The sequence below is a fragment of the Psammomys obesus genome, unplaced genomic scaffold (assembly GCF_907164565.1).
Source record: "Psammomys obesus unplaced genomic scaffold, mPsaObe1.curated_primary_1811, whole genome shotgun sequence".
Lineage (NCBI taxonomy): Eukaryota > Metazoa > Chordata > Mammalia > Rodentia > Muridae > Psammomys > Psammomys obesus.
The window spans coordinates 27,921,408-27,936,810 of record NW_026596046.1 but is presented as its reverse complement, the minus strand read 5'-3'; the positions used below and the strand labels follow the sequence as shown (position 1 = coordinate 27,936,810).

At 36.2% G+C, this 15,403-nt stretch overlaps 1 protein-coding gene and 1 long non-coding RNA gene across 3 annotated transcripts in view; one reads left to right on the top strand and one right to left on the bottom strand.

The window, feature by feature from the left end:
* The window catches only part of Pcf11 (PCF11 cleavage and polyadenylation factor subunit), a 25,568-nt gene extending 16,684 nt beyond the window's left edge, over nt 1-8,884 (top strand). For both annotated transcript variants that reach the window (XM_055623068.1, XM_055623067.1), the window contains exons 10-16: nt 2,582-2,698; nt 3,321-3,426; nt 4,466-4,649; nt 5,637-5,792; nt 6,207-6,299; nt 6,653-6,688; nt 7,811-8,884. In XM_055623068.1, the coding sequence (XP_055479043.1) occupies nt 2,582-2,698; nt 3,321-3,426; nt 4,466-4,649; nt 5,637-5,792; nt 6,207-6,299; nt 6,653-6,688; nt 7,811-8,026 (908 nt within the window). In that variant the 3' untranslated portion in view covers nt 8,027-8,884. The remainder of the gene's footprint in view (nt 1-2,581; nt 2,699-3,320; nt 3,427-4,465; nt 4,650-5,636; nt 5,793-6,206; nt 6,300-6,652; nt 6,689-7,810) is intronic.
* LOC129688315 (uncharacterized) lies at nt 7,950-15,403 on the bottom strand. The gene is made up of 3 exons (XR_008721915.1): nt 14,985-15,403; nt 13,590-13,687; nt 7,950-7,985 (listed from the first exon to the last, which is right to left on the bottom strand). It is a non-coding gene; the product is annotated as an uncharacterized LOC129688315 (long non-coding RNA).

Below are 15,403 nucleotides of genomic sequence, written 5' to 3'. Positions count from 1 at the left end.
TCTAGATGGACATTTAGGATTAGTTAGCACTCTTCTTCCTTGTATAGTTGTGGTTGGGCCAGACATAAACAAGTGTTGTCCTTGTTGTTTAGTTTTCTTTTCCTCTGTAAAAGGAGGTAGTAGTGTCACTGTATCTTAGAATTTTTCTGAAAAGAAAATAAAATGTGCAAGAGTAACTTTCAAATGCCATATGAATATATTTACCTTTAGAAACTAGTTTTTCTTGTTGAATAAAGAATTTGTTGGGGATGTAAAGATAGAATTTTTAGGAATGCATACGGTGCTTGTAGAGAACCTATGTTTAGTTCCCAGTACCCGTATCAGGCTCATCACCACATGTAATATAACTTCAGTTCCAGGGAGATCCAGTGCCTGTGACCTCTATTGGCACTTGGACTCATGTGCACATATCCTTCTCCCCCAAATAAAATAAGATTCTTTGGAAAAAGTTTGTTCCATTGAGGTTAATGACATAATGTGTAAGAACTACAGATTTTCTTCTGGTTTTCAGAATGTTGAATTATACATATAATCATGTATAATGATTGCAGAGGAAATGACATTTTGTTCCCCTAGTTTGGGAGTATTGGACACAAGGCATTATGTGTGGTTTTTTTTTTTTTTTGTTGTTGTTGTTGTGTTAGTTGCTGTTTTTTTTTTTTTTTTTTTTTTTTAATGTGTGTTTTTCTTAAGTTCTACTTGTTCTTTCAAGAAATATGAACTATTATTAGAAAGCTGTCTTTCAAAGGCAGGCACAGTGGTGCATGCCTTTAATCCTAGCACTCAGGGAGGCATTGGCAGGTGGATCTCTCTGAGTTTGAGGCCAGCCTGATGTACAAAGCAAGTCCATAACAGCCAAGGCTACACAGAGAAACCCTGTCTTGAGCAAAAACAAACAAACAAATCAGAAACAAAACACCAAAAGCCGTCTTTCAGAATCTCTTAATATTCTTTAATTGAAAATAAAAAATGTCCTTCTTCTTTAGTTCTGTTCTTTTAATTTGCTGCATGCAAGGCTTTGTACTAATAAGGTTCATCCTTGAAAGAACTTTTAGTATTACAGATAGGCTTCCTCCCTCCCCCTTGAGTACTGTATGTGTACCAAATACTATCTCATTGCCTTACAAAATAGTATTTATTTAACTCTCATATCAACTTTAGGCAGGAACTATTACTCCTCTTTTATAAGCAGTAGAAATTTAGGCACCAATAAGCAACTGGTTCATCTAAAATCCTAGGAGTTGTGGTCATACAGTTTTTATCATTGCAGAGCTTGGATACTTCCAAACACGTGAATAGCTAATTATCCCTCTTAGACATATAAACAGCTCATTCTAATGGAATGCAAATGTTGGAGTACTGTGTAAATACTATTGTAATTGATTAAATATTGAGGTGAACTTATTCCTGCATTCACAATTTGAATAGTTACTTATATGTATAAAAGCACAGTGATGGACATATGTAAAGATCAGGGGTAGGGACTATATGTATTACGATACAAATAGATTGTGCCATTACGTTGAACATTTAATGGCTTCGAATTCCCCTCTCCACCTGCTGGTGTAGCCAGATAGTTAACAGTGGTAAACATTAAAATATTATTTAACTTTTGAATAGGTTCTCACTATGTATTCCTGGCTGTCCTGCAACTTATGTAGACCAGGTGGCATCTTAACAGGTCTGCCTGCTTATGCCTCCTGAGTGCTGGGATTAGAAGATGTACCACAACACCTGCTAAAATACACTGCTTAAAATGTTTATGAGCCTTCGGTTGTGCTAGGCAAGCACTCTTCTGCTGAGCTACAGTCCTGTTTTTACTGATGAGCTAAAGGATTACTTATTAGCATAGTGTTAGCAAAATAGTGGGGTTAGATTGAGTTTAAGGAGAAGATTATTGTCTTATTCAGCTTATTAAAGCTTTTGTAGAGTTGACAGTGCTTAGCACTGAATTCCTTTGCAAGGCTGGCTTAACATACCAGAGGGCAGGTGTTCTGGGCTCACCGTGTATCAACCATTATTCTGGTTTATCATGCCAAGGAGCAGCACAGTCAGCAGTACTACTGCCTTTGGCTTTGGTCTCTTCATTCTTGAAGAATTACTTCTTTGAGGTGGTTGGATTAGGCCTAGAGAATTAGAAAGGTGGAATTTGGACTTGTGCACAGTGATACATGCATAGAAAGGAGCATAAGGCTTATTGTCCTTTGCATTCTGCTTTTATTTGGTATGAAAGTAACTAGAGAAAGTGATAAAGTGATATGTAATACCCCCCTTTTTTAAAAAAGTAAATAAACATAAATATATATAAGTATTGTATATAAAATGGTATGTGTATGTATGTGTTATACATACACTAGTTTTATTATTTATCCTGGAATATTTTTCAGGTAATGTTGATTGGTCAGCCAAAAGAGAACTTGAGTTTTTAAAATAATTAAACCCATCATTAAAAAGATTTATTTTGTTAGTGGAATATCTTGAAGAAAGCTTTGACTTTGAAGTTAATGCTTAATATGCTTAAATGCTTAATATGAATCTTTGTTCATTTTAAAATGTCACTTTATGAATTTTTTTTTTTTAGGTCTTCCCAAGCCATATCCTGATAATCATCTCAGTCAGGTGGATGTAAATGAATTGTTTTCAAAACTGCTAAAAACAGGAATTCTCAAATTGTCGCAGCCTGATTCAGCTACAACACGTGAGTATTATTGTGTACTTCATACATGCCAAATTTAGTTAAGTTAGAGATACATAATGGGGTATAATAAGTTATGGTAAAGTTTTGTACTTGAATTATTATACCTTTCAGGCTTATGGTATTTTTTGAAAACCAAATGTAAAGGTTGAACTGTCGTCCTGGCCCACTGTTGTTTTAGTTAACACTACTGCAAGTATGATGTGCCAACTTTTACTAGTCCATCTATATTCACTTGGGGTTGGGCTGGAGAAATGGCTTAGTGGTTCAGAGGACTGACTGCTCAGGTTAGAGGACCTGAGTTTAATTCCTGGCATCCACATGGCAGCTCAGAACTGTCTGCAACTGCCAAGATCTAATATCCTCACATACATTCAGACAAACCACCAATGCACATGAAAAGATATAATTAATTAATTAATTAAAAAAATTAACTTGGGTTTTGAAGATAATTTGAATGTTGAGGAACCAGAATTTTAAGAAATTTTATTAGGTTCCTTGGCCCGTACACTTCATATAAAATGTACTCAATACTAGCTAGCTAAATGTATTTGCTTGTAATCAGTGTTTTGCTATAAAGAACACATGGAATGTAGTATTGAGAAATTTATCTTCACAACTGCAGAGGTAAATGAGACTGCTACTCAGCCTCCCCAAGAAGAGGAGGAGGATCAGAATGAAGATCAAGATGTCCCAGATCTTACTAATTTCACAATTGAAGAATTGAAGCAGTATGTTTTAAATTTTTATTTATTTTTTATTAATGTGCATGTGTGTGAGAGTGGTGAATGTCATGGTGTTTGTATACTTTTGGGAGGTGGTTTTTCTCGTTCCGCTTGGTTTCTGTTGAATTCACCATCAAGCTTGCCTGATAAGTACTTTTATTTATGAGCTATAACACCATCCTTTTAATCTAATTTTAGAGATAATCATTTAGATAACAGTGGCTACTTTTTAAATATAGCTGCTGCTTAAGTTTAAATATTAGGTACTAATAGTTATTCATGTCTTCATTTCATGGTATTATTTCTTTTATGAGGTATCTCTTTAGTCTTGAACTATTTGATATTGGATTATAAGTGTGAACCATCATGCTCCACTTTCAGATAGCAAGGAATAACTAACTGTAGATAAGAATATAAATATTATGGGCTGGAGAGATGGCTCAGTGGTTAAGAGCATATACTGTTCTTTCAGAGTCCCTGAGTTGGATTCTAAGCATCCACATCAGGTGGTTCATAACCTCCTGTACCTCCAGCTCTGTGGGAATCTAACATCTTCAGCCTCCTTGGGCAGCTGTACCCATGTGCACATATACAGATATGTACACATACACAGATATTCATATACATCATTAAAAACAAATATTTATAATTTTCTAATTCTTGTTATGCATACTGTTATTACTTAGAACTTTCAACTATTCTTTAAACTGGAGAACATTTAATTACTTAGAACATTAAAACTGTAGGGAGGTGAAATCTCTTCCCATGTCTTTCCTGTTGATAGTAACTTCAAACTGAGCAAATCAATAGTTGCCTTGTTAGGTAGCCTAGAATGTTACTCCCTTTTTAGCCAAAAGGAAATAAATAACCAAGGTGAATTTATATATAAGAAAGCAGGCTCCGTGTTTCAAGGGTGAGTGACACTAACTTTTACATAGATCTTTCTGGTTTTATTTTTGTTAACATATGGAAAACTTAAGTATTTGTAATTTGTTTTTAACCATTGTCATGTTTCAAAATTGACTGACTTTGTTTTTCAAAACAGGCGTTATGACAGTGTTATAAACCGGCTGTATACTGGGATTCAGTGTTACTCTTGTGGAATGCGGTTTACAACATCGCAGACAGATGTTTATGCAGATCACTTGGATTGGCATTATCGGCAAAACAGAACTGAGAAAGATGTTAGCAGAAAAGTCACTCATCGACGTTGGTACTACAGTCTAACAGTAAGTAATGACTCTGAGTTATCTAGATATGTTAGATTCTGAAGTATGTGTGTATTAAGTAATTGTTGGAAGTTAACATGAATTTTCTGAATATTTGATCCATAATAGATAGATTTTTGTTTTTTTAGATGTATTATTTTTTTTTTGTGTATGAGCATCTTGCCTGCCACTCCAGCTCCCTGGAATCTGGTAAACAGTTTCCTTGGGGCACCTATACCCATGTGTACATACACATTATTTTTCTCATTTTTCTTTGCTATGAATACTAGTATTACTTAGAAAATTTTTTGTTGTTGTTTTTCAAGACAGGGTTTCTCTGAGTAGCCTTGGCTGTCCTGGAACTCAAGAGATCCACCTGCTTCAGCTCACAGGTGCTGGATTAAAGGTGTGTGGCACCACCACCCTGGTACTTAGAATTTATAATTATTCTTTAAACTGGAGTAGAACCTGTTTGCATGCTGTGTACTACATGCATGCACTGCTTGAGGAGGCCAGAGAGTGTTGGATTCCTTGGAGCTGAGTTAACAGATAGATAGTTGTAAGCTACCGTGTTGGTGCTAAGAACCGAATCCTGGTCCTGCAAGAGCCACCAATAAACTATTGAGCCATCTCTCCTGTTCTAATATAAATTTAAATGAAAAATTTTGAAGTTTATCTTTAGTGGTAGCTTAGAGTTAATAGACTAAGGTCTCGGTTACTGCCAGGTTTGGTGGCATATGCCTGTGATCTTAGCACTTGAGAGATGGAAGACAGGAGTAAGATTTCCAGTAGGCCAAGCATGGCTACACTCATTTTTTTCACTCATTTTTTTTGAGACCCTTTTGGAAAGGAAAAAAAATTACAGAGCTCAAAGAAAAAAGTATATTAAAAAAAAAGAGAGAGCATACTGTATGAAATGAACCCTTAACTTTAAATTGATTTTAGTGAAGACAAACCAGTAAACACTTAAACTGAAATGAACAATCTTTGACATCAATTCCTTTTAAGGACTGGATAGAATTTGAAGAAATAGCTGATCTGGAAGAACGTGCAAAAAGCCAGTTTTTTGAAAAGGTTCATGAAGAGGTTGTCCTTAAAACCCAGGAGGCTGCTAAAGAAAAGGAGTTCCAAAGTGTACCTGCTGGACCAGCTGGAGCAGTTGAGGTAACAGAATGGTGTTTGAATTCCCTGTCTCTGGCAGTGTTCCTCACGTCATTTTAAGTCATAAGCACACATTTATGCCTTATCCCTGGCATAGTAGCACAGAGAATCATGGTTCAAGACCAGCCCTGGTTTATGGAGTTTGATGCTAGTAGGTTAAATGAAATGTTGTAAACAAATGTAAAGGAATTTCTTGTAAGCTTTTAAAAAACCTTGGCTGTTTCATGATCAATTTGGGTTAGATGCTGTCCGTGACTAACACAGTGAAATGTTAAGCTTTCTTGTGGAAGGTTGGCACAATCCATAATTTTTCATTATTTATTGGACATTCCTTAAAATTCTACATTTTTAAGTTTCATACTCAAAAGGTTTGTTTTTAATGGACAATATCAGTTTCATTTTATATGACTGTTTTAGAGTTGTGAAATCTGTCAAGAACAATTCGAACAGTACTGGGATGAAGAGGAGGAGGAATGGCACTTAAAAAATGCTATTAGAGTGGACGGAAAGGTAATTTCAAGTTATTTATTTTATAAGGAAATATTCCTGTTTTGTTAGAGCAAAGTGGCCATTTTGAACATAATTCATAATTTTTGGGTTTTGGTTAGTAAAAATGATACTGGACATTTGATGTTTCCTTTGGATGGATCTTAGTAACCATATGGTTCTATACTTACTTATGTGAGGCTAATGGCTACACTCAGTAGGTTTTCTGTCTACTGTATTTCACAGTCAAAACTGTTTAAAGTTAAAAGTGGGTTTCACTCAATTTTTTTGACTGTATGATTTTTACTATCCTTTGATTGAAAATTTAAAGAAAAAATTACTAGAAATGAACATGTATTTTTTTTTCTTTTGTTCAGATTTATCATCCATCATGTTACGAAGATTATCAAAATGTAAGTTTTTTTTCTATAGTGTATATTTCTATTTATATTAATAGTTTTAATGTTTATAGCTTTAACATAGTAGGCTGTTCATTAAATATTGGCATCAGATATGCTTGGATGTACATTATCACTGATAAATACAGATAATTAAAATTTGAAGTAATGTTTATTTCTTGCTTTGTTTACTTGAATCTTCATAACTTTTATTGGACCATAAGGCAGAGAAAAGTTGAGCTAATGAGAAGGATCACAGTGGGAGTGATTAGAGCTCTGGGAAATTTATTATTTATTTTGAAATTTACTGTGGGCATGGTGTCACATACCTTTTAATCTCAGCACTTGACAGGCAGGAGGATCTTCTGAATTTGAGACCAGTCTGGTCTACATAGCAAGTTCTAGAGAAGTCAGGACCACATAGCGACCTCATCTCAAAATAAAAAAATAGAAAAAAAAAGTGTCTGCACATTCACGTATGTGCGAATATAAGCTGTACATGTGCCACAGACAACACATAGCGATGTCAGAGGACAACCTTGGATGTTATTACCTAACCTTCCATCAGTCTCGTGTTTTGTGATTATACTAGGCTAGCTGGTCTTCAGGCTCCCAGGGATTCTCTTATATACCCAAATTCTATGTGTGTTCTAGAGATTTGAACTTGGGTCCTTATACTTACCTGGCAGGCGTGTTTACCTTATCCATTGAGTCATCTCCCCAGCTCTACTAATAAACTTTAAATGACATGTGAAATTGGAAAGATACCAATCTAGAAGCCCTAGAAATTCATATTGATTTATTTGTATCTGAACTCTTCTAAACCATTGGAAAATGTTGACTTCTGACAATGGTTTGATAGAGATTTTAATACATGTTTAGTTTACTAGAAGATTAGTGTTTCCTAGGGTATTTTTGATGTAGGGGTTTAAAAAAATTATCAAAAGCACTTAGGGGCAACATAGTAGACTCAGCGTTAGGATAAGGTTGTCCTCTGTATAACTACTGATGTCTAACTTGTTAGTGGTATCAATGTTTTAGTTTGTAGAAAGCAAGCATTGTAATACTAAGAGTGTTATAAAACTATTAATATGATTGGCACCTTCATTAGTACTTATAGGGATTTTCATTTTGTAGACATCTTCTTTTGATTGTACACCATCTCCCAGCAAGACACCAGTTGAAAACCCTTTGAACATTATGTTGAACATTGTCAAAAACGAATTGCAAGAACCCTGTGAAAGTCCCAAAGTTAAGGAAGAACAAATTGATGCTCCGCCAGCTTGTTCAGAAGAAAGTGTAGCAACACCCACTGAAATTAAAACAGAAAGTGATACAGTTGAGTCAGTTTAAATAAAATGAGAAAGGTATGCTATTCTTTTTTTAACAAAAGCTGCTGTTGGATCTAGAAGGTGAAGAATTTTTTATGTATATATAGACATATATCTGTATAAATTGTCTAGCTGAGGCAGGGCCTTCAGCTATCATTTGGTTAATAAATACATTTTAGTATTTGCATTTCCTACTGCCTGCACAGTTTCAGGTGCTTGTTGTGTGAAAGTTCTGTAGATGAGTGCAAATTTAACAAAATAAAATTGTATGTGTAAAAATGTACAATTTTCACTTGTGAACTGTAAATTATAAATAAAAATATTTTTGCTATCCATGGAGTGTAATATTTATGCACACCATCAAATAAAGACAGTGTTTCTATACTTTTATTGGGTAAGAATGGAACTGAACAGCAACCTTTACGTGAGATTTTTCTAGTAGCTTCCTAGGACTTAAAAGAAGCAAAGTTCAAACTTAGTTTTTCTCAAATAGGAAAGCCAGATTAAAGAAAAACAAAACAAAAAGATATATGTGCTTATATATAGGTATGCAGCGCCAGCTAGAATCATCCACGTGTCCATTTTTGGAAACTACGTAATGAAACAGTAACGCTTATTCTTGAACTTCAGGACACTGATGCCATCAAGCAATTAACAAATATATTTAAGTACTGAAAGTGATTTTTTTTTTTTAAGAAAATATTTTTCAAATTGTCAATTTAATGCAGATGAACATATTTCTATTTTAAGTTACAGGGATTCTGTGTAAGAATGTTCATATGAAAAACATGGTTAACTTTTTTCTTTGTTGGTTTTGATTGAATTAGATGGATACCATGAGATGTTAATATTCATACATGTAATAAATTGAATGAACAACCTTTCTTTGTATTTCTTGAGTGACTTTAGAATGTGACCTTTATGTCTTTCATGTGTTTCAAAACATGCAGTGCCAGCTATGAGCCATACTAGTAGATATATTCTACCATTTATAGGACATAATACACTGCATAGTATTAAGACTTGTAATGTTTTATGGTGTGACTTGGCAGGCTTTCTTCATGTGATTTCTTTGGTTACAGCACCAAAGGGCACTCTAGTTCATGAATAAAATTTAGCCACTCCAAAAGCACAGTGTGAAGCCTGGTTTTATCTTACTTTGTAACTAAGGTAAATTTAAAATTGAAACAGGCATACCAAAATATTGGAGAATTTTTAGAGACTAATTTATAGAAGTAGTCTATAAGAGTGTATTTTTAAAAATGGGGTCACATGGAATGCCTGTATGTATGTTTGTGGATCACCCGTGTATGTGGTACCCAAGGAGTTTTCCTTGGAACTGGAGTTGCAGCCAGTTGTGAGCTGCTGTACAGACACTGGAGCCCGGAACTTGGGTTTTCTGAAAGTAATAGCCTACACTCTGAACTGTTAAGCTCTCTTTCCAGCCCTTATTTTTCCAAAAAACTTACAGGTTAAACTGTACAGGTTTTTGTTTTGTTTCTGAGACAGGGTTTCTCTAGGTAGCCTTGGCTGTCCTGGATTGACTTTGTAGGCCAGGCTGGCCTTAAATTCAGAGATCAGCCTTCCTCTGCTTCCCTGAGTGCTGTGATTACACTACCTGTTGTGAACTGTAGTAATTTTTAAGAAAATCAGCTGTTACACTGATTATGAGGTAGTCACTAGACATTTTAAATGAATACTGTCCATTTTAAAGAGATTACCAAATGCTTTCAAAGAGGTGAAAGTTGGGGAGATAGTGCTGGCTGCTATTTCAGAGGATCCCAGTTTGATTCCTAGCATGCACACCTCAATTTACAACCATCTTGTATCTACAGTTCCAGGGGACGCTTCTGGCCTCCAAGAGTACCAGGCATACATGTGCAAGCAGACAAAATTCCTAGACACACTAGAAAACAAAACCCTCCTTAAGAGTCTCAATTCAGCACCAAATTATAAATGCATGATACACCAACACAGCTGATGGTATACATGAACACTGCCATGGGAGAATTATGCCACACAATAATGTAGGCCACATTTCCTGTCACACATCTTTTTTTTTCTTGCAAGAACACTGATAGCTACTACCAAATACTTAGGCCAAGAAAAGGTCCCTAGATAAAATACTGGTAGATGGAGAGGGAAAAGAAAATGTTGGTAGGTTAAGTCACAAAAAAAAAAAAAAAAAAAAAAAAAAAAAAAAGTGGTAGATGTGATAAAACAGTCAGATGAAAGGGGAGGAGGTCCTCTCCAATCAGTGGACTTGGAAAGGGGCAGGGAGGAGATTAGGAAGGGAGGGTGGGACTGGGAGGGAATGAGGGAGCAGGATACAGCTGGGATAGAATTAATAAAATGTAATAAAATTTAAAAAAAAAATGAAAAAAATGTGTTAAGATTAATACAGTACATGGACTATCATGCATTCCTTTAATCCCAGTACTTGGGAAGCAGAGTCCATAGGACTCTTAATTGAAGTCCAGCCTGGTCTACAAAACAACTTCAAGGCCAGTAAGGCCACAGAGTGAGACCCTGTCTCAAAAAACAACATGAACATAATAGCTAAGATGGGTGCCTAGGCCAGGTGCAATTATCTGTTGACAGGAGGTAGTAAAACACTTATTTCTCAACTTTCTCCTTCTAAGAGGACAAATGTGACCTTGATCTCCCAATTTAGCTGTGCTTTAGAATCACTGTACACAGTGGATCTTGTTCAAGGACACTTTGTGAGAACCTCCACGCTGAGATTTATGAACAGCTAATCAAGAAATTACCAAAATTAGACTTTAGCTCCCAAAGATGAAAAAAATATCTACACACAGCCCTGGAGCTACGAAGTACCACAATAAAAACTAAAGTCTTAGAAGAAAAACCACCTTCTGAATTAAAAGTTAAAAGTTTTAGGGGCTAGAGATGGTTTAGCACTTGAAAGCACTTGGTGTTGTTGCAAAGAACCTAGTTTCATACCCAGCACCCTCAATGGGTGGATCACGATGTCTATAATTCAAGTTCCTGAGGAACGTGATTCTTCAGGTCTCTGCAGCCACCAGGCAGACATGTGGTACACGCATACATATATATGAGATGTACACACAAAATCCTTTTAAGAAAAGTTGAAAATTTTGAGACCACTTAAAAATAGTTTTATCTTCGAGTGTAATTTCAGGCTGATTTTACGATGTAATTTTCCTATGTAAAACTTCTGAACTTAGATGTTCTGCAAGATACAAAGCAATCACACAATTCTGTCATGTAAATGGCTTGAAAGGAATTCGACTTAATTTTTCATTAGTGGCTGGCATTATACCTTGTCAAAAAGTACATTATTAAAAGATTAAAAATTATTCAGGAAAACTTAAGGAGGCATCTTACTATGCCTGCAAAGAGATAAAACTGACCAGGTGTGGTGTAATCCTAGTCTTTCTAAAACAACAAAGTTCACAAGTTAAAGGCCAGCTTAACCTTCGTAGACCCTATCAGATAGGGGCTGACACTATACAGTGGTAGAACATTTTCTTATCTATAAGACCCTGGGTTTGAGCTGCAAAATGAGAAAATGGGCAGGGAGAAGAATGAAAACTTAGGAGGCTATTGCCAAGAATGGCTTTCAATTTGAGGGCCAGTGAGATGATCCATCAGGTAAAGCTACCTGATGATCCATCAGGTAGGCATATGAGCTGTATTTAGTATCAAAAAAACCATGTGGTAGAAGAATTCCCATAAGTCATTCTCTGACTTCCACATGAGCACTGCGGCATGTATGACCCTCTCCTCCACCCAGACAAATGTAAAATTAAGGAAAAATAGGTAGTTTCAATTCCTATGATGGTAGTTCTGTAACTTAAAATAGGGTCAATTCTTTGAGGTAGGTAGTATGTTGTTCAGCAAACAAGTAAACCAAGCGCCAAAAATCAGCCACAGGATGTCCAAGGCAAAAGGAGACATGGGCAGAACACAGTGCAATGACATGGTCCTGGCTACTTGGGAGATGCTGAGAGAGGAAAAAATCACTTGGGCCCAGGAGTTTGGGCAAAATAGTGAGACTGTCTTATTTGTGGGAGAAAAAGTTTATGGAGTACGTGAGGACAAAGGAATAGAAACAGCTGTCAAAACTGTTTTGACCCACTCCCTCTAGAATCATGCCTAGAGCTAATTATGGGAGATTAGCTTGTTTTATCATCTCAGTTCAGAAAAAAAGGGGAGAGCTAGAGATGGCTCAGCAGTTAATAGTACTGGTGGCTCTTTTTGAGAACTCTGGTTTGAATCCTAGCCACCACCAAGGGGGCTCACAACGGTCCCTCCAGTTCCCAGGGCTTCAATAGTTTCCTCTGGCCTTGGAATGCTGTGATGCGCGCATGCACATGCGCACTCACACACACACACACACACCTTAATTTACAAATAAAACAGGTGTGGACAACTAACTCTTATTAATTAGAATTACAGTTTCCTATCTGAAAACAATTCCTAGTCTCTGGAATGTTGATATGACCACTCCAGCAGGAATTCCTTTTCCTTCAATGGTGAAACTACTTTTACTGTCAACTTACCTTGAAGTCCTATACAATCCAAATTTGTAGCTCAATTTTTATTAAAACTGCTGTTGAGTGTATCACTGACATTGCTAAAACCAGTGTGCTTTTCCTTAGCTACTTAATCATGGACCATTACTTTTAAAACTGTCTTTTGCTTTATATGATAGGGATGTCTTTGCTTCCATAATTTTTATACTAAAGATTTAAGAAACAAGTATAAGTCTCTTTCCATGCCTCTTTTTGTGCTCTAAAACATATCAGTTAATTTGGTACAGGTTCTTTCCAAAGTTAAAATTCTCTTAAGAGTAATTTTTACAACTGAAATTAGAGTATTCATTTTCTCAACTGCCAATGCATTAAAACCACATGGATTCCTGTAGACTACATTTCTATCACTATTTTTTAAATTTTTTCATTCATTTGGGAATGGGTATGTATGTGCCACATGAGTGCAAAAGTCAGTGGACAATTTGTAGTCAGTTCTCTCCCACCATTATTATGTGGGCTCTCAGGGATCCAACTCAGGCCATCCAGCATGTTTATAGGCTGAGTCCTCTCGTCTCTGTGTACCATCTGACACATGCAGTAAAACGTAACCATTATTTTATGGACTGTAAAGTATTATAATGACTACAGTATCTTTCTGAGCACAGTATTTAGAAGACTTTACACAGTTACTGGTTCATAGGTAATGAATTTCATATTTAAAATTGTAAATTATATCAGCTTCATATTTGGCAAATATTTTGTCCTGCTTTTCCCCTGGTGATATGTGCCAAGGATAGATTACTTTGGAATAGTCTTTCATGATTATATAGTTGTTGAGACAATTTTTGGATATTTGTATTTTCCTAGATTATCCAAGTCAATTTTTCAAGTTAGTACTGGCTATGTAAAAAAAAAAAAATTTTGATTTTTTTTTTAAAAGACCTGTATGTTCCCCTTGTTTCTAATACAGTTTACTCTCCCAGATTTGTTGTGTCCATTGTGTAGGCTTATCTATTCTATATAGCATAGCCCAGAAATAGAGCCTTTACTATTTGAAGTATCTACCTATAAGCACTGGAGTTAATCTGGAGTTAGATATAGTAGGTTCCAAATTCCCAACTCCTACTACTGTCATCCTGATCAAATGTGAACTGTTTCTTCATCTGTAAGAAATAAACATAATACAGATTAGGTTTGAAATTATTTGCAAATCAGTTATGATAGGCACTGGTTCACATATATAACTAAGTAAATAAATACCTGTCCCACAATAAGGTCTCAGTTGTCCCAGTTTTCAAAAGAAAATAAAATCAGAGACTGGAATGACTAAAGCCACATCCCCTTCCAACAATAAAGAAAAGAAAACAAACCTTTGTCTTCAGCCTGTCACTCACCTGCCCATTAGATCAACCCCCATGGTCCAAAACTGAGCAGCCCTTCCCTTGAAGTAAATAGTCTAGATGCCAGGAACACCCAGATATTAAAGATAGAATACTTACTTTCCAGAAGCTTCACCTTCTTGGAGTAGTGGGTTGAGAACCAAAGGTCAAGTAGGTGATTACAATGTGTGATGGAAATCAGATTTTGAGGGGAATTTGCCAAAAAAAGAAATAAAATTTAAAAATAAAATCAAGGATGTGGTAGGAATCCTAATGCAAGCACCTTATTACTACTTATTGTGTATTGCCAAGCAACAAATGTTGATTTTTAAAATACACAGAATAAAAGAATACCCTCAATAAAGTTTTTCTAACAATAAGAAAACTCATACAAAATACTGAATAAAATGTCAGACTGATCACATAAACTCAAGAAATGTCAGTTATTTCTTTTCTGTTTTTTTGAGGCAGGGTTTCTCTGTGTAACCTTGGCTGTCCTGGAGCTTGCTCTGTAGACCAGGCTGGCCCGGAACTCAGAAATCCAACTACCTCAGCCTCCCCAGTGCTGGGATTAAAGGCATGTTCCACCACTGCCAGGCAGTTATTTCTATTTAAAAGATTATGTTAAAGAAGATTAATTTATCTCAAGAGAGAAGATATATGGCCAAGAATTTTTCAGAGGGCAGAACAGTTTCTTAAGGGTAAACTACATAAGCAAAAAAAAAAAAAAGAGAGAAATGAAGTTTGTTTTCAGGCCTCCAACTCATCCATTAACTAGATGGGAGAACGAATGGTGGCAATGTAAGCACACCAAAAAATAAAAATGAAAATAAAACTGAGACGTGCAAGCAAGCAATATGGACGAAGTTTACCATTTTTTGGATTCTCAGTGGCTAGCAGAAAACCTGACGCATATATTCGCAAAAAAAAAAAAAAAAAAAAAAAAAAAAGTGGAAAAATACACGTTGTTGGAAAGGTTTAGTATAGATAATAATAATGTTACAGTGAAAAAAAAAAGTTGCATTTAAAGTATGAGGCCTGGAGCGTCTTATGACTAAGGACTGTTGCTTTTAGCACTTACCTGATGTTTGGCCTTAGCAAATTACTGGTGTCTTGAGTGTCAAGCTGTAAGCTGAGGATCAAGCGAACATCAGAGAGCTTGCCACTAAGCACGCACTTAATAATGACAGGGACTGCACTTGCTACCGCCCCCCTTTAGGTACTGTTGTGTTTGCGAAGCCATAGGGTAAAAATAGATATTCTTTCCAACCAGCACTGAGACAGTACACCGGGCTTGCCAAGGACGAAAAGGCCCCTCAGGCGCGGCACACAGGTCAGCTACGTGAACCGCAGTCGTGGGAACCTCGCTGGGGGTCGAGATCCATGACAGGGTGTTCCAGAGACAGGCCTCGGTAGGCTCCTGTGAGACCGAGCAAACAAAACAACGCAAAAATCCGCTGGAAACCCCTCGGCCCCAGAGTCGCGCGGATTTCCACAGGC